Here is a 25,387-nt window from a genome sequence, read left to right as displayed (position 1 = left end):
TTGGACCTAGGTAACTTTGAGATAAAATTACTGTCTTGTACAGACGTACAAGTATCACTCAGGAGAAGCTGATTCTTTCTCCTGAGGAGCAGGTTCTTCATAACAGTTAAGCAGCTATGTTGAGGACCTGGTTCTTTGAACATTTAGTCATACTTTTTTAATCATCAAAACTTTAATATTCAACAAATTACCCCTTTTGGATGATGACAAACTTTGTGCACAGCAGAACCAGATAATCACCTCAAAGAACCAGATAATCACAACAAGCATTATTGACAGACATGTATATTCACAATAATTCCCAACCTTATCTTCCCCTTTTGGGCATCATCGAAAACACACAAAACAAAATATTAGACACTAAGTATAGATAATGTATGATTCAAAGCCAAGCATGCGACAACAAAAGCATAATAATGGGCAAATAATCTAGGATAATGATCCAATAGAGTACAAAGTAGTAAAGCAGAGCAATAGGAGACATTAAGTAGTGCCAAAAGAAGCCCAGGGCCTTGTCTTCATCATTAGAAGAAAAATAAACTAAACTTACTGCAAACTACTCAGACTAAGACAAAGGAACAAAAGATAAGGCATCACTAGATTAGCAAAAGAACTAAGGACACTAGGAAGGAACAGGTTCAAGGGTGAGAAGTAGAAGGGGTCAAAGCTTTCACAAGGGTAGCAATATGTTGAGCATGGGCCTCCGTGTCTCTTCTTAGCTCTTCCCTGAGTTGCTTTGTTTCCTTTCTCAGCTCATTATTGTCTTCACAAAGCTTGGCATTTTCTTCAACAGCTAACTCCAACCTCTTGCTGAGTTTTGCAACCATACTGCTCCCAGGAAGAATGGCAGATCCTGTGGGTCCTCTAGCCTTGATCTCCTCATAGCCACACTGCTTGAGGGTAACATCATCCAAAACATCATTGTGGTTTCCAAACTTAAGCTCATGTAAGGCAATGTTGAGCTTGTCAAATAACTCAGTCAACATGAAATCATATGGCATAGCATGCTTTGGTTTGGAAGTATCTGCAGCTCTTGCCATGTGTTGAATCATCAGTCTAGGAAGATTGATAGGTCGACCAGTATCAAGCAGTTCCATCACAGCCATGTCTATTACAGTAGCTTCATGCCTTCTCTCAGAACTCTGAAGAATGCAGGAGTTGACAAACTGAAACAGTAGCTTGTGAAAGGGAGTCATATCAATCTTGTACACTTTCTGGGGAGAATCTAGTTCAAACTTTTGGGAGAACTTCTTGGTGAACTTAATGCCAGTGTCAAAATCATTGTCTATGGTTGGCCACTTCTTCTTCAAATAATTGTCAAATCCCAAAGAAGGGATATTCAGAAGCAGCCTCAGCGCCCCAGCATCAAACTTCATGTCAAAGCCCCTACCTTTCTCTTGATTACCTTCCCATCAAATGTGAAATTTGTATAGAACTCCACCATAGCAGGAACACATATTGTGGGGAAAGCTTTGACAAACATGTGCTTCCAACCCTGTAGCTCAAGTTTCTCACCCAGTTGAGCCATCCCCTTCTAATCAGTGTTCGCAAGAATCTTTCCATTTAGCATTTTGCCGTTCCTGAACTTCGTGAGTCGATCAACTGTAGCTGGCACATTCTTTATTGTCTTACCCCTACTGGCCCTTGCAAAAGAGGTAGCAGATTTAGTGACTTTGGATCCCCTTTTCTTTGGTGTAGAAGACTTTGCTGGCAATGTAGAGTCAAATCCATCTTCTCCACTCACCTCAACAATAGGTTCCTTAATTGAAACCTTCTTCTTTGGCTTCTTTCCACTTCTGGATTCCTTCATGATCTGTTCATCAATAACCTTTCTTTTACTCCTTATGAGGGGAGTTCTAATATGAGGAACCACTCTTTTTCTTGTTGAGACTGCTGACTTTGTAGCTTTCCCAGTGGTCTTCCTGGACTTCTTCCCTACCTCAGATAGTGGCATATCATCTTCATCACTGCTAACTTCTCCATCTCCAGTGAAAGGAGTTAACAGAGACCCAGGTTCTTGAGATTTGTCTCTTCACCAATTTCTTCTAAAGGGGATATGATAGTATTTCCAATTTTTATGGAACCTTCAGATTCCTCACTCACATTCCCCTCTTCTTCTACACTCTCGTCATCACCTCGTTCACTCTCACTTATATTTTCTTGATCCTCGCCTTCACTTTCATATTTCTCCTCTCCTTCACTCTGATTTTCTTCTTCTGTAGAATCATTAGCATGTTCACATGTCTTATCCTCTGTATCACTCTCCTTCTCATCTCTAGACACTCCCTTATTCTCACTCTTTTCTTCTCCATTGGTTATTTTTTTAGCATCATATTCCTCGTGACTATTCACAACTTCTTCTTCATTTTCACCTTCATCATCTTTCTCATCCTTAGTCCAACTAAACTCAAGGCCATCAGAAGCCTCCTTTTGCACCGGTTCTTTACGTCCTTCCCCCTGAACCACAAGCTCCACAACTGTTGGATCTATATCCTTTCCCAGATCCCCTATACCTTTTCTACAGAGAATAGCTCCAGTGGTGGCTTCTCACTCGTGGGTGGGAGAGTATCTAGGCGTGCAACATCTATAGCAGACACCAAAATATCTAACTTGGAAGTAGGATGTGGTACCTGATCAGTAGTGACTGACATTGATTCTCTCTGAATCATATATACCTTGGCTACAGTGTCACCCTGTGTAGCAGCTTCAGGCACTTTCTTGACATATTTTCTTGGAGTTTCTTTGACCTTTGTTGACTTGGAGTTATTTTTAGCAGGAAGTTCAGGTACAGAGGTAGTTGTTTTTGAAGGAGGGGTTACAGTGGAGGTGGAAATGATAGGAGCAGCATGAACAGTAGGAACATGGGAGGATAAGGTAGGTATAGTGAAGGATATTGAAGGAGAAGGAGCATGTGTGTGTGTCGGTTCAATTGAAGGCTTGGCATTTTTCTGACTAGCTTTAGGCATGGTGATCAGATGAGAGACTCAAAGAAGAGAAAGAGAGGGTTAGTTCTTGATAATTGCTTTCGATTCTTGCTTAGGGTTTGAGAGAAATAGTGAGGTTAGAGAAGTTGATCATAAGAGCCTTTTAAAGACGTTACTCCTGATTTGACTGGAAGAGAGAATGTGACCAAATTTGAGTTCTAACGGAACTCTTATAATGGTTACTTTGACTATAAGGTTTTCAGGAGTAATTGATTTCTAATTGCACAAGGATTCCCCCTTACTCTTTGACTAATGGTGAACCCACTCAACCATAGTGTATCCAACCCTAATCCAAAAGCCTTCATTACATCCCGAAAGAAGCACTACTTGATTTCAGGCCGAGTGAGTTTACACTAGTGGCGATCTACATGAGGGGCAAGCCTATGGTACTTGAAGCCGTACTTGCAAAATTCTCTTGAGTGAACCTTTCACAAACCTTTGGATTGAGTGCCAAAATTCTTATGTGAGCTATTCAAACGGAGAGTAGAGGAGGAGGAGTTTTGGATCCACAATGATCTACATGAGAGAGCGAGCTTCCTTGATGAATAAAGTCAACTCTTGATGCTCAAGTGTCATATTAGAACTATATGTTCATGAATGTTTAACTTGCCGCCTTGTTGATAATACATAAGTAGTGTGGCTAATTGTTGGTCCCAACTGATGTGTTAATGGCTCGCCTTTGACTGGCTGAAATGACCCTTAACTTGTAGAGGTGGGAACTATTTTGTTTGCTTGAGGACAAGAAAAGACTTAAGTTTGGGAGAGTTGATAAGTGGGGATTTTGACTACTTATTACCGCCTTTTAGCTTTTGTTTTAGTCTAAAAGGATTGAAATTGTGCTCCCGAAACTAATGAAATGTGCAAAAATGCAGGAATGTTGGATGTTGGACTCCCAAGATGAAATCCGACTCAAAAAGGAGTAGTGTAAAATATAAGGCAATAAAAGGCACAGAAGCTTACACTGTGCGATCCGCAAAATTCCATCTGCGACCCCAATCAAGGAATAAAATGTCACGACCCAACTGGAGGGTCATGACTAGCACCCGGGCCATACTTGCCGAGCACCAACGTACATTTTATCTAACCTTCCTTATTATCTTTAAGGGCCGACAAGATCAATATAAATGGTAGACATGGATCATGAACATCCAACAATGAAAGATAATGTCATGAACATACATAACATGGGATGACAAGACTGTCAAGAAACTATATATAAGGTATGAGCTACCATGAGTCGACACCTGTCTATGAGACTCTAAAGGAACATAAGTTCTACAACATTGCCGGAACAGGGCCCCGACATACCCATAATGTCTATGACAAAAATGCATACCAAGACCACGGCAAGTCCGGAGAAGGGATCTCGCCAATAACCGCTGAACTGGACAGCCTACTGTGGTAGGGGAGCTGCGTCGACCCGTCTATCAGGACCTGCAGCCCGACATGCAGCGTCCACAAATAAAAGGGACATCAGTACGAATAAAGTACTGAGTATGTAAGGCAGGAAAGCATAAGTGAGAACAGTAATGTAAACAGGGATAGAGAATATACAACCTGTGACATCTGGGTACCTCTGAGGGCTACTGACATGAAATACATGATACATACATATATATACATAAACTTTTAAAACATACGCCTTTGTGGGCATCACCATCATCATATCGTACCCGGCCATAATAGGCTCGGTAAAACGTACCCGGCCATCATAGGGCTCGGTAGAATCGTACCCGGCCACGTGGAGCTCGGTAAAACCCAACTGATCAGTGGTTGCACAATAGGTGCCATACCCGGCCGACTATAGCGCGGCTCGGTAGAGTAAAATAGATACATATATATGATGCATGCTGGACTCATTGGAATCACATTTTGAACCTTTCGGAGTGACGTAAGGTCGGTATCCTTCGTACACGTTATTAGGATTAACTCTTCATCAAGAATCTTATAAGAATCAGGAACTACCAACAACATTGATAATATAAGAATAAGAGAAGTAACAACAATATCAATCGTTTCATAAGAAGGGCAGCAATGTAAGTACTGCTAGCTTCTAAGAGTAGAGTATCTTTGGGAGCTCGTTCATTAAATTATGTACAATCGGAGTCATGCAAAAGAATGAAGGGGATAGCCTCACATACCTTGTATATACTGCCCAACCTCAAGCTATGCAAATGTCACGACTCCTTAGTCTACAATAAGACAAATGACACTATCATTATCGTTTAAGCGTCGTAACTATTATGTATCGACCACAACCTATTTTACGATGAAACAAACAGCACCTCCCCTATTTATATGACTTCCCACAAGTCAATACAATCACCAAACAGCCCAAACAATATCATTAATAATCATATTGAGCCTCCAAAACAGTCCACCAACCAACAACATTACTACCAAGCCTTTCGATATATATTTCACAAGTTCTAACTTCAACGACTTAGCTGCAACTTGGATAATCTTAAATATATATAGAGTAAGAGGTTCCTTACCTTTAAACAGAAAGAACAACTCCAATTTGACCTTAATTTTCCACGAAATATCCCTTCAATTCTGCCACAAGAACAAGGAAGTGAAACTAGCAATTAATTCTAGTTTTTCGGCACTAGAATTACTTTAGAAGACTTGAAATCACCTAGGGTTTATATTAAAAACTTGAAGGTGTATTTACAGGACATAAAACACTTAAAAAAACCTCCCACACGAGCTGGAACAACACAAAAATCAGCAACAACAAGAAGAACAAGAAACTTACTAGCGCCACGGGATTCCCGACATTTGATTTGTGTTGTTTGCCCTTTGTTTGGGTCTTGGATCATGAGAGAACCTTGAGAGACTGTTTTTAGGGTTATAAGGTCTGAATATACTAAAAATTAATGACTTAAAACGGGGTTGAGGTATCTTATATATGTCCATATGTCTTAAACCGCCTTTGTGGGCCCCATAGAGAGCAGCTTGGCGCACTCTCGCGAAAATGTGAATATCTCTCTACTCCGAGATCGTATCGATGAACGGTTTAATGCGTTGGAAACTAGACTCATAGATCTTCAATTTGATAGGTAGATCACTCCATAATTCCAAGCACATTGGGAGAAAAATGCAGTAACATTTGACCTAAAGTTTAAGTAAAATTATAAACCTAAGTTGCGACAACTTTTATCGACTTTTGTTTCATAACTCGCTTGACTTCAAGACTTATGATGCGGATATTATATGATTCAAATACATTAAAACAAGACCTCTTGGGACAATTAATCACCTCTAGTGTTACCCGAAAATACGGGTTACAACATCCTTGATTCGTTTAACTTCAAATACTTGTTAACCACTCTTATACACCCTTGTATCGTTTAAGACCAATAGGATTAACTTCTTATCATCTCAAAGATAATCTCTTCTTGGATTTACGTCGACTAACTTACGGCGTGATCTATGGTATGCGAATTTGGGTTGTAACACCCTCTCCCCCTTAGGAACATTCGTCCTCGAATGTAAGGGTTTATGGGGTGTCTAACTCATTGTGGATTCTGACGGAGATTTCCGGCTATGTTTCCCCTATAAAATGGACACTAGCCAAACTTGCAAGCAGTTAAACCTAACCTATGGCCTTAGAAGACTATACAAAGCATTATGGATATGTACATTATCTGCATATTGCCATTTTGTATTAAAAAAAAAAGTATTCACAAGCTATTGCTTACCTCATAGAGCCGTTTCACCTTATAATGCGTCCTTCTTTCCCCCGGCATCCTCGTTATCTTCACTCTGGAATAGGTAAGGGTATTTAGACTTCATCTCCTCTTCTGCTTCCCATGTCATTTCTTCTATATTCTTGTTCCTCCATAATACTTTCACGGAAGCTACATCCTTTGTTCTCAGCTTGCGGACTTGTCGATCTAATATAGCCACTGGCACTTCATCATATGATAGATCCTTTGTAACTTTTACATCTTTGATAGGGACGACCCGAGAAGGGTCTCCAATACATTTCCTCAACATAGATACATGGAATACCGGGTGGACAAATTCCAATTCAGATGGCAATTCTAACTCGTAAGCAACCTGTCCAATTCGTCAAAGAATTTTGTACGGCCCAATATACCGCGGACTCAACTTACCCTTCTTCCCAAAACGCATAACACCCTTTATCGGCGAGATCTTCAGGAAAACCCAATCACCAACCTCAAATTCCAGATCACGATGTTGGACGTCGGAATAAGACTTTTGCCTGCTTTGTGCCGTCCTCAGTCGCTCTTGTATCACTTTCACCTTCTCAATGGCTTGGTGAATCAAATCTGGCCCATATAATTCTGTTTCACTGACTTCAAACCATCCAACTGGTGATCTACATCTCCTCTCGTACAGTGCCTCATACGGAGCCATTTTAATACTGGAATGGTAGCTATTATTATAGGCAAATTCTATAAGTGCCAGATGGTCATCCCAATTCCCCTTGAAATCTAGAACACATGCTCGTAGCATATCTTCAAGCGTCTGGATGGTACGTTCAGCCTGTCCGTCAGTCTGCGGATGGAATGCAGTGCTGAGATTTACTTGTGTGCCTAAACCCTTCTGAAAAGACCTCCAAAAGTTAGCCGTAAATTGAGCTCCTCGGTCTGATATAATAGATACCGGCACACCATGAAGCCTAACAATCTCCTTGATATACAACTTCGCATAATCTTCAGCCGTGTAAGTTGTCTTAACTGGCAGAAAATGGGCAGATTTTGTAAGTCGATCAACTATCACCCAGATGGAGTCAAACTTATGATAAGAGCGAGGTAATCCAATAATGAAGTCCATATTAATCACCTCCCATTTCCAGGTCGGAATCTCTATATTCTGAATCAATCCACTAGGTTTCTGATGCTCGATCTTTACTTGTTGACAATTAGGACACTGGGCTACAAATTCTGCAATAGACTTCTTCATGTTATCCCACCAATACTGCTCCTTAATGTCATGATATATCTTTGTCGAGCCAGGATGGATAGAATATCGGGACTGGTGAATCTCAATCATAATCTTCTCTCGCAACCCTGCCACACTAGGTACACATAATCGGCCCTGGTATCTCAGTGTCCCATCTCCTCCGATCTTGAAAGCTGCAATCTTACACTGCTGAATTCCCTCTCCCAATCTTACTAAGGTAGGATCTTCATATTGCCGTGCTTTTACCTCGGCTACCATATGGGGAGCATACCTTGCTAAAGAATCAAACCGTATACTATACTCTCGTACACTCATATTACCCTGTCGAAGGTTCAAGAACTTATCAGCTCTAGCTCGTCGTATCTCAACTGGCAAGTAGTGACGAAGAAAGGCCTCAGAAAATTCCTTCCACATGGCTGGAGGAGCGTTCGGACCCCTAGATCTCTCCCAACTATCATACTAGAAAACCGATAAATCCCGTAACCGATAAGAAGCCAACTCTACTGCCTCCGTATCACTAGCATGCATAACCCGCAATGTACGATGAATCTGATCAATAAATGTTTATGGGTCCTCCTTGGGGTCTGATCCGGTAAACACTGGAGGGTCTAGATTAATAAAATCACGAACTCTCGCACTAACCGGTTTATCAGCAGCACCGGTATTCTGCCTCTGAGACTGAGCAGCTACCAAGCTAGTCAACAATTGCACTACACTGCGCATATCGTGGTCTGTCGTGCTAGACGGAGGAACTAGATGTACTGGGTGCCTCCTAATATCCTCTGGAGGAGACGGAGAGGTATGAGACGGCATCTCACTCTGAGCCTCACTTTGGCCTGCTCTGGCTGGAGGCACCTGAATGTTACCCTCTCCCACAGCTGTATCAAGCCGTTTACTAATTGCTTGCTTCCTAGTCGAAGGCATCGCTGAAAGAAAACAAGGTGAATATTAGATATGAACACTTACTACTCAACTCTACGCACGATCTAGATTCAGGAAGAAGGTAACAACCCTAGATGTCACGTAGCCTCCTGATTATAAATGTGGCGCACTACACATCCATAATCAAAACTCTACTAGACACGGCTCATAGACAACCCCTAGGACAGACTTGCTCTGATACCAAGTTTGTCACGACCCAACTGGAGGGTCATGACTAGCACCCGGGCCATACTTGCCGAGCACCAACGTACATTTTATCTAACCTTCCTTATTATCTTTAAGGGCCGACAAGATCAATATAAATGGTAGACATGGATCATGAACATCCAACAATGAAAGATAATGTCATGAACATACATAACATGGGACGACAAGACTGTCAAGAAACTATATATAAGGTACGAGCTACCATGAGTCGACACCTGTCTATGAGCCTCTAAAGGAACATAAGTTCTACAACATTGCCGGAACAGGGCCCCGACATACCCATAATGTCTATGACAAAAATGCATACCAAGACCACGGCAAGTCCAGAGAAGGGATCTCGCCAATAACCGCTGAACTGGACAGCCTACTGTGGTAGGGGAGCTGCGTCGACCCGTCTATCAGGACCTGCAGCCCGACATGCAGCGTCCACAAATAAAAGGGACGTCAGTACGAATAAAGTACTGAGTATGTAAGGCAGGAAAGCATAGGTTAGAACAGTAATGTAAACAGGGATAGAAAATATACAACCTGTGACATCTGGGTACCTCTGAGGGCTACTGACATGAAATACATGATACATACATATATATACATAAACTTTTAAAACATACGCCTTTGTGGGCATCACCATCATCATATCGTACCCGGCCATAATAGGCTCGGTAAAACGTACCCGGCCATCATAGGGCTCGGTAGAATCGTACCCGGCCACGTGGAGCTCGGTAAAACCCAACTGATCAGTGGTTGCACAATAGGTGCCATACCCGGCCGACTATAGCGCGGCTCGGTAGAGTAAAATAGATACATATATATGATGCATGCTGGACTCATTGGAATCACATTTTGAACCTTTCGGAGTGACGTAAGGTCGGTATCCTTCGTACACGTTATTAGGATTAACTCTTCATCAAGAATCTTATAAGAATCAGGAACTACCAACAACATTGATAATATAAGAATAAGAGAAGTAACATCAATATCAATCGTTTCATAAGAAGGGCAGCAATGTAAGTACTGCTAGCTTCTAAGAGTAGAGTATCTTTGGGAGCTCGTTCATTAAATTATGTACAATCGGAGTCATGCAAAAGAATGAAGGGGATAGCCTCACATACCTTGTATATACTGCCCAACCTCAAGCTATGCAAATGTCACGACTCCTTAGTCTACAATAAGACAAATGACACTATCATTATCGTTTAAGCGTCGTAACTATTATGTATCGACCACAACCTATTTTACGATGAAACAAACAGCACCTCCCCTATTTATATGACTTCCCACAAGTCAATACAATCACCAAACAGCCCAAACAATATCATTAATAATCATATTGAGCCTCCAAAACAGTCCACCAACCAACAACATTACTACCAAGCCTTTCGATATATATTTCACAAGTTCTAACTTCAACGACTTAGCTGCAACTTGGATAATCTTAAATATATATAGAGTAAGAGGTTCCTTACCTTTAAACAGAAAGAACAACTCCAATTTGACCTTAATTTTCCACGAAATATCCCTTCAATTCTGCCACAAGAACAAGGAAGTGAAACTAGCAATTAATTCTAGTTTTTCGGCACTAGAATTACTTTAGAAGACTTGAAATCACCTAGGGTTTATATTAAAAACTTGAAGGTGTATTTACAGGATATAAAACACTTAAAAAAACCTCCCACACGAGCTGGAACAACACAAAAATCAGCAACAACAAGAACAACAAGAAACTTACTAGCGCCACGGGATTCCCGACATTTGATTTGTGTTGTTTGCCCTTTGTTTGGGTCTTGGATCATGAGAGAACCTTGAGAGACTGTTTTTAGGGTTATAAGGTCTGAATATACTAAAAATTAATGACTTAAAACGGGGTTGAGGTATCTTATATATGTCCATATGTCTTAAACCGCCTTTGTGGGCCCCATAGAGAGCAGCTTGGCGCACTCTCGCGAAAATGTGAATATCTCTCTACTCCGAGATCGTATCGACGAACGGTTTAATGCGTTGGAAACTAGACTCATAGATCTTCAATTTGATAGGTAGAGCACTCCATAATTCCAAGCACATTGGGAGAAAAATGCAGTAACATTTGACCTAAAGTTTAAGTAAAATTATAAACCTAAGTTGCGACAACTTTTATCGACTTTTGTTTCATAACTCGCTTGACTTCAAGACTTATGATGCGGATATTATATGATTCAAATACATTAAAACAAGACCTCTTGGGACAATTAATCACCTCTAGTGTTACCCGAAAATACGGGTTACAACATCCTTGATTCGTTTAACTTCAAATACTTGTTAACCACTCTTATACACCCTTGTATCGTTTAAGACCAATAGGATTAACTTCTTATCATCTCAAAGATAATCTCTTCTTGGATTTACGTCGACTAACTTACGGCGTGATCTATGGTATGCGAATTTGGGTTGTAACACCCTCTCCCCCTTAGGAACATTCGTCCTCGAATGTAAGGGTTTATGGGGTGTCTAACTCATTGTGGATTCCGACGGAGATTTCCGGCTGAGTTTCCCCTATAAAATGGACACTAGCCAAACTTGCAAGCAGTTAAACCTAACCTATGGCCTTACAAGACTATACAAAGCATTATGGATATGTACATTATCTGCATATTACCATTTTGTATTAAAAAAAAGAGTATTCACAAGCTATTGCTTACCTCATAGAGCCGTTTCACCTTATAATGCGTCCTTCTTTCCCCCGGCATCCTCGTTATCTTCACTCTGGAATAGGTAAGGGTATTTAGACTTCATCTCCTCTTCTGCTTCCCATGTCATTTCTTCTATATTCTTGTTCCTCCATAATACTTTCACGGAAGCTACATCCTTTGTTCTCAGCTTGCGGACTTGTCGATCTAATATAGCCACTGGCACTTCATCATATGATAGATCCTTTGTAACTTGTACATCTTTGATAGGGATGACCCGAGAAGGGTCTCCAATACATTTCCTCAACATAGATACATGGAATACCGGGTGGACAAATTCCAATTCAGATGGCAATTCTAACTCGTAAGCAACCTGTCCAATTCGTCGAAGAATTTTGTACGGCCCAATATACCGTGGACTCAACTTACCCTTCTTCCCAAAACGCATAACACCCTTCATCGGCGAGATCTTGAGTGGGTAATTGAGAGTTAGCTATAACACACCCTGATCAACAAAACAAGCATTAAGGTCTTTATCCTATTAGGCAAAAACCTAGATAATGGTCACAACCCTAGGCTTTTTACCAATTTGAAAAACATAAAAAACAACTATCCTAGTCTTATTTCTTTATTCTACAAACTTTAATGTAAAATTAAAAATAGAAACAAAACCCTTTTTGTGGAAGTGCAAATTAAGATAATTCAATTTCACGCATTAGAATATATACCCCTAACTCCCATCCATCTCCCTGTGGATTCGACCCCGACTCTTAGTTGGGTTACTATAATTGCAATCGACAGTTTGATAACTTATTTAGAGGTGTGCATTTGGACGCGATCAATTTTTGGCGTTGTTGCCGGGGAGTTAAAAACGGTGTTAGCTATATATTTGTGTGTTTTTGGAATATCATCTTTTTCTTCCGTGTTACTAACGTGTTTGAGAAATTATAGGTACAATAATGGCAACCAATGTGCTCGGAAATATTGCTTTGGGGGATGTGGACATTTATGATGATCAAGTGGATGAGGTTCCTCTTGAACCTCAAGACAATAGAAGAGGCTGAGTGCCTCATGACAATGTGCCCATTCCACCCCCACCTCCACCACGAGCGGCTCCACACTAGGTGTTACCCAATGAAGGATATGTATGTGCAACAGTCCCTCCCCGTATTAGGGCGGGCAACTTTCAAATAACTAATGTGATGCTCACTTTGTTAGATCAACGAGGGTTCTTCACAGGTGCTCCAAGTCAAAATGCATACAAACATTTGAAGGGGTTTGTGGATACGTGTTAGGGGAGTAAACAAACAAATGTCTCCGGGGTTGCTTTGAGACTAAGGCTTTTTCCCTTCTCTCTACGGGGGGAAGGTTTAGATTGGTTAGAACGTTTGCCGAACCATTCCATTCACACTTGGGATGAGTTGGCGGAAAAGTTCATTTCTAAGTACTTCTGTTTGGGGCATATGGGTACACTTAGGGATGAGATTCTAGCATTCAAGTAATAGTCCAATGAACCACTACACGAGATATGGGAGCGATATAGAACAATGGTTAAAGAATGTCCCAACAGCGATATGACGGATAACATGATTCAACAAACTTTCTCTCGTGGGATCAACACAACCAACCAATGTGTAGTGAATCAACTTGTCGATGGGAACTTCATGACTACATATTATGTGGAGGCGTGTGAGATTTTAGATGAAATGGCGGACACATCATCGACATGGAAATCCCGGGCTAATGATCCATAAGGTGATCACAACGTGATTCACCTCCACAAAGAGTTGCATGACCATGGGCAAGCCATAGCCGAATTGACTAGCACCATAAATCAACTAGAACAGGCTCAACTTCAACAAGTGCAAAATCTTAGGCAAGTCAATGCCATGGAGGGAGTGAATATGATGGTGAACAAGTGCAACAATGAGTGGACAATTTTGTGCAAGAAGATAGTGGGTTTGATCAAGATGATTCTTACAATGACCAAGAAGACGAGGTGCAATATGTGAACAACTTTCAAGGGCAACGAAACAATTTCCAAGGCCCAAATCAACAACAATGGCTACCTCAAAACGATCAAGGCAATTGGAATTCTAACAACCAAGGTAATTGGAGTGGTAGAAACAATCAAGGGAATTGGCATAACAACAACAATCAAGGAAATTGGAATGGAAATAATCAAGGTAATTTGGGAGGTAAAAATCAAGGTAGATGGAACAATAATCAAGGAAATCGGGGGTCGGGTTCTCAAAGGCCACTGATGAATCAACAACCGAGCAACCCGCCTCCTTATCCTTCCCATGCTCCTAGTTCTTTTAGCAATGAAATAGGGAATATTGAGAACATGTTCAAGAAAATAATGGAAAAGAATGCCGATTTCGATGCCCAACTTGCCTCACACAATACATTGATCCACAGCTTAGAAGTTCAAATGGGGCAAATCTCTCAAGCTCTAAATTCCCATCCTAAGGGGGCACTACCAAGTGACACGGTGGTGAACCCAAAGGGTGGGAACAACACGGGGGATGCCATGGCCATTACTACAAGAAGCGGAAGAGGTGGGAATGCACCAACCTCAAGTCAAAGGCAACTTGTGGATGATGAGCAAGTGGTACAAGAAGAAGAGATCCCGAGCAATGTGATGCAATCAAATGATGAAGTTTGGATTGATATTGATGACAATGTGGAAGAGACTCAAGAGAAGGTGAACCCATCTAGGGATCACATTATCGTCATGCCGGAGTCGGTAATGCAAAAGGCTAAGGCACTATTGTCTAAGCCTCCACCTCCATACCTTCAAAGGCTCGCCAAACAAAATGGTGAGAATCAATTCAAAAAGTTCATTGAAATGTTGAAGAGTCTCTCGATCAATGTGCCATTAGTTGAAGCCTTAGAACAAATGTCGGGTTATGAAAAGTTCATGAAGTATTTGGTGACAAAGAAGCGGTCGATGAATTTTGAAACTATCAAAGTCACTCATCAAGTGAGTGCAATTGTGCATTCAATGGCTCCTAAGTTGGAAGATCCATGTGCTTTCAGAATCCCTTGTACCATTAGAAGTGTCGAGTTTGCTAAAGCTCTTTGTGATCTTGGGGAAAGTATTAATTTGATGCCCTATTCGGTTTTCAAAACCTTGGGAATTGGGCAACCAAGACCCACCTCTATGAGATTGCAAATGGTCGATCGTACAATGAAGAGACCGTTGGGAGTGATTGAAGATGTATTGGTTCATGTTGATAAATTCATTCTTCCCACCGATTTTGTCATTCTTGATTGTTAAATGGATTAAGAAGTGTCGATTATTCTTGAAAGACCTTTCCTTGCTACGGGGAAGGCTCTTTGTGATGTGGAAGCCAGAGAACTCACCTTCTGGGTGGGTGATGAAAACGTGGTGTTCTATATGTGCAAATCCATGCGGCAACCAAATAGCAATGAGGTGTGTTCTTTTATGGACATGGTGACCGATGTTATTATTGATGATACAAGTGCCACAATCAATGTTGGTGATAGGATGGAGGTCGTCTTGCTCAACTTTGATGATGACGAGGTGGATGGCTTCAGCGAATGTGTGAACTCTTTGCAAGGAATGGGGTCGTACAATTATGCACCCCGAAAACTATCCTTGGATCTTGAAAATAGGAAAACTACTGCTACAAAGCCTTCCATTGAAGAGCCTCCTACCTTGGAGTTGAAGTCATTGCCTCCATATCTTCGGTATGAATATCTTGGCCCTTGTTCTACTCTACCGGTTATTCTTTCCTCTTGTTTGACTAACGTGCAGGTAGATTCTACCTTGGCGGTGCTACATATGAGGAAGAAGGCCATTGGGTGGACATTAGCGGATATTTGGGGAATAATCCTCGCATTTTGCATGCACAAGATCAACTTGGAGGAAGACGTCAAACCATCTAGTGAAAATCAAAGGAGACTCAATGAGGCTATGCAAGAGTTTGTCAAAAAGGAGATCATCAAGTGGTTGGATGTCGGGGTTGTCTACCCCATTTTTTATAGTTCGTGAATGAGTTAATTCCTACAAGAACGGTGACCGGTTGGAGAGTGTGTATGGACTATCTCAAGCTTAACAAAGTCACAAGGAAGGATCATTTTCCACTTCTCTTCCTTGACCAAATGCTTGATAAGTTGGCTGACCGTGCTTTCTATTGCTTTCTAGATGGATATTCGGGAAACAACCAAATCCTTATTGCTCCGGAGGACCAAGAGAAAACAACATTTGCATGTCCCTATGGTACTTTCACCTTCAAGTGGATGCTATTTTGGGTTATGTAATGCACCGATGACTTTTCAAATGTGTATGATTGCTATCTTCACAGACATGGTAGAGGACTACCTAGAAGTTTTCATGGATGACTTCTCGATGGTTGGGAATTCCTTTGATGATTGCTTGGCAAATTTGGATTAAGTATTGGCAAGATGTAAAGAAATAAATTTAGTGCTAAATTGGGAGAAGTGTCATTTCATGGTCGAGGAAGGCATTGTCCATGTCCACAAGATCTCAAAAAATGTCACTGAAATCGATAAGGCAAAGATTGAGGTGATTTCTAAACTTCTACCTCCAACTTCGATAAAAGGAATGCAGAGTTTCTTAGGCCACACGGGGTTTAACTAGCGTTTTATGAGGGATTTCTCTAAAGTGGTGAACCCGTTGTGCAAGATTTTAGATAAAGATGCTAAGTTTCACTTCAACGATGATTGCATGAGAGCCTTAGAATTGTTAAAGTTTAAATTGACAACAACTCCCATTATCACTGCTCCTAATTAGAGTATTCCTTTTGAGCTCATGTGCGATGCTAGTGACGTAGCGGTTGGGGATGTTTTGGAGAAACGCATCAACAAGATTTTTTATCTGGTCTACTATGATAGCAATACCATGAATGGTGCCCAAGTCAACTATACCATTACAGAGAAAGAGCTCATTGCCATTGTGTTTGCAATTGAGATGTTTTGCCCGTACTTGATGGGTGCGAAAGTTATTTTCCACACGGATCATGCAGCACTTCGCTATCTTATGAGCAAGAAAGATTCCAAAGCTCGGTTGATGAGATGGGTGCTTTTATTGCAAGATTTTGATATTGACATCCAAGATAGAATGGAAAGTGAAAATCAAGTGGCGGACCATTTGTCTCGTTTGGAGGAGGAGGGGAGGCTGCATAATGGCCTTGAAATCAATGACTCGTTCCCTGATGAGAAACTCTTGGCTATCTCAATGAAGGAAGTGCCATGGTTCGCGGATCTAGCAAATTTCCTTGTGTGTGGAATCATCCCGGATGGGTTCTCTTCAAACCAAAGGAAGAAGCTTAAATGGGATTGTCAAGATTATTATTGGGATGAGCCATACCTTTTCCGGATTTGTACGGATGGGGTAATTAGAAGATGTGTACCGAAAGAAGAGCAATGTGAAATTCTTGGGGCTTATCATTCTTCGTCATATGGTGGTCACCATGGTGGAGCAAGAACAGCGGCCAAAGTGCTAAGTTGTGGTTTCTATTGGTCCACTCTTTACAAGGATGCAAGTGATGTGGTGAAGAGATGTGATGAATGTCAATGGGCCGGTGGAATCTCGAAGAAGAATAAAATGCCTCTCACTACTATTTTGGAGATTGACATCTTTGATGTGTGGGGTATTGACTTCATGGGTCCTTTTGTGAGTTCTTGTGGAAATACCTACATCTTGGTCGCGGTTGATAATGTGTCTAAATGGGTTGAGGCCATTGCTCTACCCAATATTGAGGCGAGAAGTATGGTGGCGTTCTTGAAGAAACTTATTTTCACAAGGTTTGGTACTTCGAGGGCTATCATAAGCGATGAGGGGTCACATTTTTGCAACAAGGCTTTCGACACCTTACTTAGCAAGTATGGTGTTACTCATAAAGTCATGAATCCCTATCATCCACAAGCTAGCGGTCAAGTATAAGTCTTCAACCGGGAGATAAAGAGTATCTTATCCAAAACAGTGAATGCTAACCGGACTGATTGGTCCAAGAAGCTTGATGATGCATTATAGGCTTATCAGATTGCTTTCAAAACTCCTATCGGAATGTCTCCATACCGGTTGGTGTTCGGTAAAGATTGTCATCTTCCGGTGGAACTTGAGCACAAAGCCATGTGGGCTCTAAAGAAGTTGAATCTTGATTGGGATGTAGCCGCTAACTTGAGGATTGCACATTTGAATGAATTGGATGAGTTCAGGTACCATGCTTATGCAAGTTCGTCCTTGTACAAAGAAAAGATGAAATATCTTCATGACAAATACATTTGGAACAAAGAGTTCAAGGTGGGTGATCTTGTATTGTTGTTCAACTCACGGTTGAGGATGTTTCTCGGAAAGCTAAAGTCTAAATGGAGTGGTCCTTTGAAATTGTGGGTGTGACACCTTTTGGTGCATTGGACTTGAAGAACAAAAACAATGAGGTATTCCGAGTCAATTGTCACCGGGTGAAGCACTATTTGGGAAAAGTTTGTGATGGCCACATTGTGGTGGTGATTCATTTCAAATGATGGTAATCTGCGTCGTGCCACGGTGTTAAATCAGGCGCTTCTTGGGAGGCAACCCATGTTTCTTTTTCTTTTCTTTATTTCTTTTGTAATTAGGAGACATTTTTATGCTAACTTGATTTGAAGTGTGTTGCAGGGATGAGTGTGCTTTACATGAATTGTGCCCTGAAATCTGGTTAAGTGTGGAAAGAATTGCGGACCGCAATTGCATTGTGCGGACCGCACAATTTTGGTTGCGGCAACAGAAGGTGCTCTGTGGCCGCACAATACATTGTGGACCGCACATTTTGAAGGTGAAAAATGATATCTCTCTGAAGTTGGCTTGTCATAAAAATGAACGATTTGCGGTCGCAACACAAAATCTGTTGTCCGCAACAAATGATCTCTGGCCGCACACCAAAATTTGCGGACCACAAAATAAAAGGGCATTTAAGCCCCCAGGTAACAGAGTGCAAACTGCAATTCGAATTCTATGGCCACACTCGCTTCTCTTTCCCTTGGCAAAATCGATAGGTATAAATAGAGGGGCTAGGGCCATTGTTCCCCTTTTCCCTCTCTGAGCACAAAACTTGCACCAATTTAAAATATATTCTTAAATCAATTGCCGACAGGCCTAGCAATTGTTGATCACTCATTTCTTGCACTCATTCTTATCTGGTATGCTTCAATTACTTGTTAGATTTTTCAATTTTTATTTTGATTCATAGCTTTTTAATTAACTTTAGGCCACTTGTCTATTGAATCTAATTGTACATACTTGTGGGGTTAAATCTGTAGTAGGTCAACTAGTACTTGCTAATTGAGGACTGAGTAACTAGATTTTCATGTTTGTACGTTGTGTCCATGTCAAATTTGTGCAAAAATTACAAGCCCTAGATAAAATTGCCTGCTTGTTCGTAATTGTCTGAAATCTACGGCCGCACAAGAAATTGTGCGGTCCGCAGAAATTGGGTCTAGGGAACCTGTAATCAAGCATGAGTTTGCGGCCGCAATAAAAGATGTGCAGACCGCAAAATTTCCATAGCGGCCTCAAAACAGCTATTTTACTATCTTCAGAGAGTGTGCATGTTAGTACTTCAATGTGCGTCCGCAAGACCAAAATGTGCGGTCCGCAAAACACATATTGAGACCGCACATCAGCCAATTCTCTGTCATCAGAGAGTTGGCATGATTTAGTTCTTTGCTTTGCGGCTGCAAGATAAAATGTGCGGACCACAATCCTCAACTACGGCCGCAAAAAGAGAATTCTGCTGTCTGCAAGGCCCTTTCTGCGGCCGCAATCAAGAATGTGCGGACTGCAAATCCCTACCCTGCAAGCATTTTCAACTGTGTTCCTCACTGTATCTTCTGGTGTGTCCTTACATGCATTGCATTTTTTAACTTGAACTGCAACTAACAATCACCTTTACTTGGTACAGAAAATGGTGCGATCTTGAGGCAGAGGCGACACTTCTAAAAGAAGGGGTGACCCTTCTCGAGGACGATGGAAGAGACCCTTACCTAGTGCCCAACAGCCTGAGATCAGAAGGAAAATAGCAGTCGGCAGAGTGAGAGATGCAGACCTTTCCGAGACAAGTTCTTATGCCCCATCTAGGGAAGCATCAAATGGAAACTCATCCTCTGTACATGAGCAGTCGGTTTTCCAGTCAAGGACGCGAGAGAGGTATCAGCTCAGGGACGAGTTGTCCACATCTCATAGCACTTCCGAGGGATCGAAAAGTGCTAGTCAGGATTCTGAGCCATCTACTACACCTGCCCCTGAGGCACCTGAGACATCAGTTCAGGACATCCCCGATGATGGTAGAGGAGGAGATGCTACTATTACTATCCTCGAGAGGTCGAAGAAAAAAGAGATATGGGAGGATTGTTTTGTCAGTTCAGCTGCCTTCACCAGCTTCCGTGAGTGGTGGCCAGTGAGGTCGCTTACTCTTGAGCGGCAGTTTAAGTTGAAAGATCTTGAGAGGTATAACCTGGCAGTGTTGAGGCAGTTTAGAAAAAACAAAGGTTGGATGTGGTTTACCCAGAGTGTGGTGGATGCTAAGGAGTACCTTGTCCAGGAATTCTACGCCAATGTGGCGCATATCAAGAAAGGGACAAAGGTGACAAAAGTGAGAAACCTCAAGGCGCGATTTGATCAGCACTCATTGAACACCTACTTGGGATTTGATGATGTTGAGCCCACAGAGTACTTATAGAAATGTGCACTTGGAGATGCAGCTCATCGTTGGCTAGCAGAGATTCTAGCAGCTCCTGGGACACCACCACCATGGATCACTACAAGGGTTTCTATTCACAGGAGCACTCTAAGCTTTGAGACAAAGGGATGGCAAACCTTTGTATGCAGCAGACTAGACCCGTGCCAGAATGAGACATATCTTCTGATCCCTCGGGTAGTTCTAGTTACTTCCATCATGGCCTGGTACCATATCGATGTGGGTACTGTGATGTCGGCCAACATCTCTGTAGTCGCCTGGCAAGATGACACATCCTACCCATATCCCAACACCATTACAGAGTATCTCACGGATACAAGGGTAGAGCCGAGGGACTTTGATAAAAGAAGCCTTTCTCATGGTACTCATTGATGGATACACACAACCCTAAGAGAAAGGGTCAGCCATCTACCACCACAGGCCAGTCTGATGATCCATCGATGGTAGTTGCAGAGGCAGTTGATGTTCCATCCACTTCGGCCAAGCCTTCATCTAGTGTAGCAGCCATGCCTCCACCACCATCCTCAGTTCCTACAGCAGTTTATGTCACAGGCTCCACCTCAGATTTGAAGCCGGTGCCCATGCCTACTGCTCCACTTTCTGTGCGGCGAGCCTCCCAGACATTGACGAGCCTCAACAACTGGATGCAAATAGCCACTACAAAGTTGTCTGACTCATCTTGTACTGTTGCAGCACAATCTTCTATTCCGGCACCTCAGATTCCCCCCATCAGTTGAAGAGACATTGATGAAGCTCCTGGACAACCAGAACACGATCATGGCTACTTTGGTACAACACATGTCAGTAATCGAAGAGCTGGGCAAAGAAGTAAAGAAGATGAGAAAGTCCCAGGCCTCCAAGAAGTCAGTGGACAAGCTCCGGAGACAGGTTACCAAGCTTGTTGCATCCGGAGATATTCCATTTGACATGCTGATTAGCCCACACCACCCAGGCCCAGATCCTACAGCACCAACAGTACCGGTGGCACCAACTAGCTAGTCTGAGGAGCCAGACTTTGCGGCCGACACTGCCGAGGTAGTGTGTCAGATGTTCACCAACCCAGTCACTCCCAGAGTTGAGGATGACGAGATGCAGTTGGAAGAGATTGAGGGTGGTGACATTGCTGGGGACTTAGAGATGTCGAAGGAGCCATAGGGAGTCTTCTTCACTCGTACCCTTCATTTACTCTTATTTTGTTAAGCATTGGGGACAATGCTTATTTTTATTCAGGGAGGTGGAGTTTATTTGATCTTATTTGTTGATTCTGAGACATTTGGCTTTTAATAACTTGATACTATTTTCTTCTTCTCTCATTATGTATATATCTTCTCCTTCTCCCATATTATGTATATTCGTTATGCTTTCAATAGCTTTTACTTTGTAGCTTCTTTATGTTTATTTTCTTATTGGTTAGTGTTTAATGTAGTAGCTTCTTTTTGATTTAGTAGCTTCTTTTTATGTTTTAGTAGATAATAAACCTTTGGTTTTCTTAATGTCATGGTTCTTTCCAAGGGTAGTTTTTGTGTGAACCGGGTGACTCTTCCCAACGATGGATGGCGTGACAACCTTCTTAAGTGAATGGGTTCGTTTTGTGTTTAGGTAATAATACTAGGAGTAATGAAAAGAAAGACCTAATTGAATCATGCTCGAAGAGTCAATCGTGCTTCATTTGGTACCAATACATTTAACTGCGTGCTTATGGTTAGAAACAAGGTTTTTGAAAGAAATAGCTCTAGTTAGTGACTTTGTGACTCTTGTGTTGACTTAGGCAACCATCGAGTGGTTTGATCGAACCATAGTGATTTTCAATCTTGAATGTGATCGTTGTGGGCCCTTGACTCTATCCTCTTTAACAATTTAATTGTGTGAGGGACGAAATGCTTTGTTGCTAGTCCAAGTACCCGTGCGAAAGGTCTAGAACTTTCCCCGAATGTGTTTCAAGGTGAAATTTTAAGTTTTGCTTGGCTTGAGAAGTGATTGTAGGCTTTCCTTGGCCCGTTTGAATTTTCCATTGCCTACCAATGTTGTTATCCCTAGTCAACCCATTTGAGCCTCGAGCCTTTCTCATTTGATAACCATGTTACAAGCCTTTACTTGTTTTGTCGTGACCCTCTCTTGGCACTCAAGATTTCTTTAACACTCTTGTGAAACAATTGGCTAAAAACATATCCAACCCTAATCCAAAAGCCTTCATTACATCCCGAAAGAAGCCCTACTTGATTTCAAGCCGAGTGAGCTTACATTGGTGGCAATCTACATGAGGGGCAAGCCTATGGTACTTGAAGCCGTACTTACGACATTCTCTTGAGAGAGATGAGTGAACCTTTCACAAATCTTTGGATTAAGTGCAAAAATTCTTAAGTGAGCTATGCAAACGGAGAGTAGAGGAGGAGGAGTTTGGGAACCACAATGATCTACATGAGAGAGCGAGCTTCCTTGATGAATAAAGTCAACTCTTGATGCTCAAGTGTCACATTAGAAGTATATGTGCATGAATGTTTAACTTGTCGCCTTGTTGATAATACATAAGTAGTGTGGGTAATTGTTGGTCCCAACTGATGTGTGAATGGCTTGCCTTATACTGGCTGAAATGACCCTTAACTTGTGGAGGTGGGAACTATTTTATTTCCTTGAAGACAAGCAAAGACTTAAGTTTGGGGGAGTTGATAAGTGGGGATTTTGACTAATTATTACCGCCTTTTATCTTTTGTTTTAGTCTAAAAGCATTGAAATTGAGCTCCCGAAACTAATGAAATGTGCAAAAATGCAGGATTGCTAGATGTTGGACTCCCGATATGAAATTCGACTCAAAAAAGAGTAGTCTAAACACAAGGCAATAAAAGACATAGAATCTTACACTATGCAGTCCGCAGAATTCCATCTACGGCCGCAATCAAGGAATAAAAACTCAGCATATTTCTGAGCAAATTGCAGACCGCGCATGAATTGTGCGGCCGCAAAAGCTGGGTTAAGATCCAAGATTAGTGAGTTGACAAAAAGCCAAGTCCAGAGTTTTCTCAAATTGCGGCCGCACAAGATTTGTGTGGCCGCAGAAGATTATCTTACGACCACAATCATACTATTGTGAACCGCAAAAGAGTGCCTTGCGGCTGTAGTGCTAAATCTGTGGACCGTAGAAATATTGCCTCGCGGCCGCAGAATCCCAGCTCCTGCAAGATGAAGATATATGCGGACCGCACATGGAATTGTGCGGTCGTAGAACCTCTTGAGGGGCATTTTTGTTCGAGATTTTCAGACTTGTATAAATAGAAGAGTTTCACAAAATTAGGTCAAGTTTTGGCTCAGCAAGTGCTGTAGCCATTTTTCTTTGCCACTTTTGAAAGTTTACTATATTTTGGTGTATTTTATAATAGATTTTATTATTTTAAGCTTAAATTATGAGTTTAATTAGTGTTTCTTCTTATTCTTCTTCTTCTTCTTCAAACCCAAGCATGAGTAGCTAGATGTTTACTAGGATTGTGACTCAACCCTAGTGTGTTAACCTTATGGGTAATTAAGTTAGTGCTTGTTTATGATTGGGTGTTTGTTATTTAGCGTAGTTCAAGATTTAATTTGTGAAATTAATGGTTGCAAATATTTGTTCATGCCTATTTGACTTAGTCTCTACTTGAGAAACAACGACCTAGTCTAGGAAAACTTGGCTAACAAGGAATTGGGTCAATCAATAGATTGATTAATCCAATTAAAGGGTTGAACCTAGAGATAGTAATAATCCGACTTGAGCTTTTATCAACTGTTTTGTGTGATACCAATTTGGTTTTGAGAAAGACAAATTGGGCAAACCACTCTCTGACCGAGAGGAATTGAGTGGGTAATTAAGAGTTGATAGCTATAACATACCCTAATCAACAAAACAAGCATTAAGGTCTTTATCCCATTAGGCAAACACATATATAATGGTCACAACCCTAGGCTTTTTACCAATTTGAAAAATATCAAAAATAACTATCCTAGTCTTATTTCTTTATTCTACAAACTTTAGTGTAAAATTAGAAATAGAAACAAACCCTTTTTTGTGGAAGTGCAAATTAAGATAATTTAATTTCACGCATTAGAATATATACCCCTAACTCCCATCTAGTTCCCTGTGGATTCGACCTCGACTCTTCATTGGGTTACTATAATTGCAATCGACCATTTCATAGCATGTTTAGAGGTGTGCATTTGGACGCGATCATGTACTCAGAGCTTTAGTAAAAATATCAGCAATTTGATCTTCAGTTTTACAAAAGTTAATTGAGATATTCCCCTTTTCAACATTGTCTCTGAGAAAGTGATGCCTAATGTCAATGTGTTTTGTTCTCTTGTGCTGACATGGATTTTTAGTAATGTTTATAGCACTGGTGTTATCACAGAAAATGAGAACACAATCAAAAAATATACCATATCCCCTTAGTTGTTGTCTTATTCATAGTAACTGAGCACAGTAGGATTCTGCAACCACATATTCAGCCTCAGCTACAGATAAGACCACTAAGCTTTGCTTCTTGGTTCCCAAAGACACTAGACAAGAACCTAGAAAATGATTTGTTCCTAAAGTGTTTTTCCTGTCAATATGAGAACCTTCATAGTCAGCATTAGCATAACCAACTAGATCAAAGTTGTAGCCTCTGGGATACCCTAGACATAGGTCAGGGGTCCCCTTGAGACATCTTAGTATCCTTTTGACAACCTTCTGGTGAGATTTCTTGGGATTTTCCTGAAATCTTACACATAATCCCACACTAAACACTATATCAGGCCTGCTTGTGGTGAGGTACAACAGTGACCCAATCATTTCTCTATATAGCTTCTGTTCCACACTTTTCCCTTCTTCATCAAGTTCCGGCTTTCTTGCAATGGCAATGGGGGTATAAATAGAATTAGAGGAGTCCATGTTGAACTTCTTCAGTAATTCTGTGACATA

The 25,387-nt window shown here is 41.3% G+C and overlaps 1 protein-coding gene across 1 annotated transcript; it reads right to left on the bottom strand.

Moving 5' to 3' along the window:
• Positions 1-1,534: 1,534 nt before the first annotated feature.
• On the bottom strand, positions 1,535-2,966 carry LOC138910795 (uncharacterized). Its single transcript, XM_070202028.1, has 3 exons — positions 2,514-2,966; positions 2,085-2,457; positions 1,535-1,974 (listed from the first exon to the last, which is right to left on the bottom strand). The coding sequence occupies exons 1-3, from the start codon at positions 2,964-2,966 to the stop codon at positions 1,535-1,537; spliced, it is 1,266 nt and encodes a 421-aa protein (XP_070058129.1).
• Between the last annotated feature and the right edge of the window lie 22,421 nt (positions 2,967-25,387).

Source organism: Nicotiana tomentosiformis, chromosome 1 (assembly GCF_000390325.3).
Source record: "Nicotiana tomentosiformis chromosome 1, ASM39032v3, whole genome shotgun sequence".
NCBI classification, from domain to species: domain Eukaryota; kingdom Viridiplantae; phylum Streptophyta; class Magnoliopsida; order Solanales; family Solanaceae; genus Nicotiana; species Nicotiana tomentosiformis.
The sequence above is the reverse complement of the archived record's forward strand: the minus strand, read 5'-3'. Positions and strand labels throughout refer to the sequence as shown.

Excerpts from the sequence above, each read along its gene's own strand:
- LOC138910795 (XM_070202028.1), bottom strand. The coding sequence starts at position 2,966 with ATGCCTAAAGCTAGTCAGAAAAATGCCAAGCCTTCAATTGAACCGACA. Across the intron at positions 2,458-2,513 it reads AGCTATTCTCTGTAGAAAAG|GGGGAAGGACGTAAAGAACC; the intron begins GTATAGGGGATC and ends CTTGTGGTTCAG. Across the intron at positions 1,975-2,084 it reads TGTGAGTGAGGAATCTGAAG|TTAGCAGTGATGAAGATGAT; the intron begins GTTCCATAAAAA and ends GAGATGGAGAAG.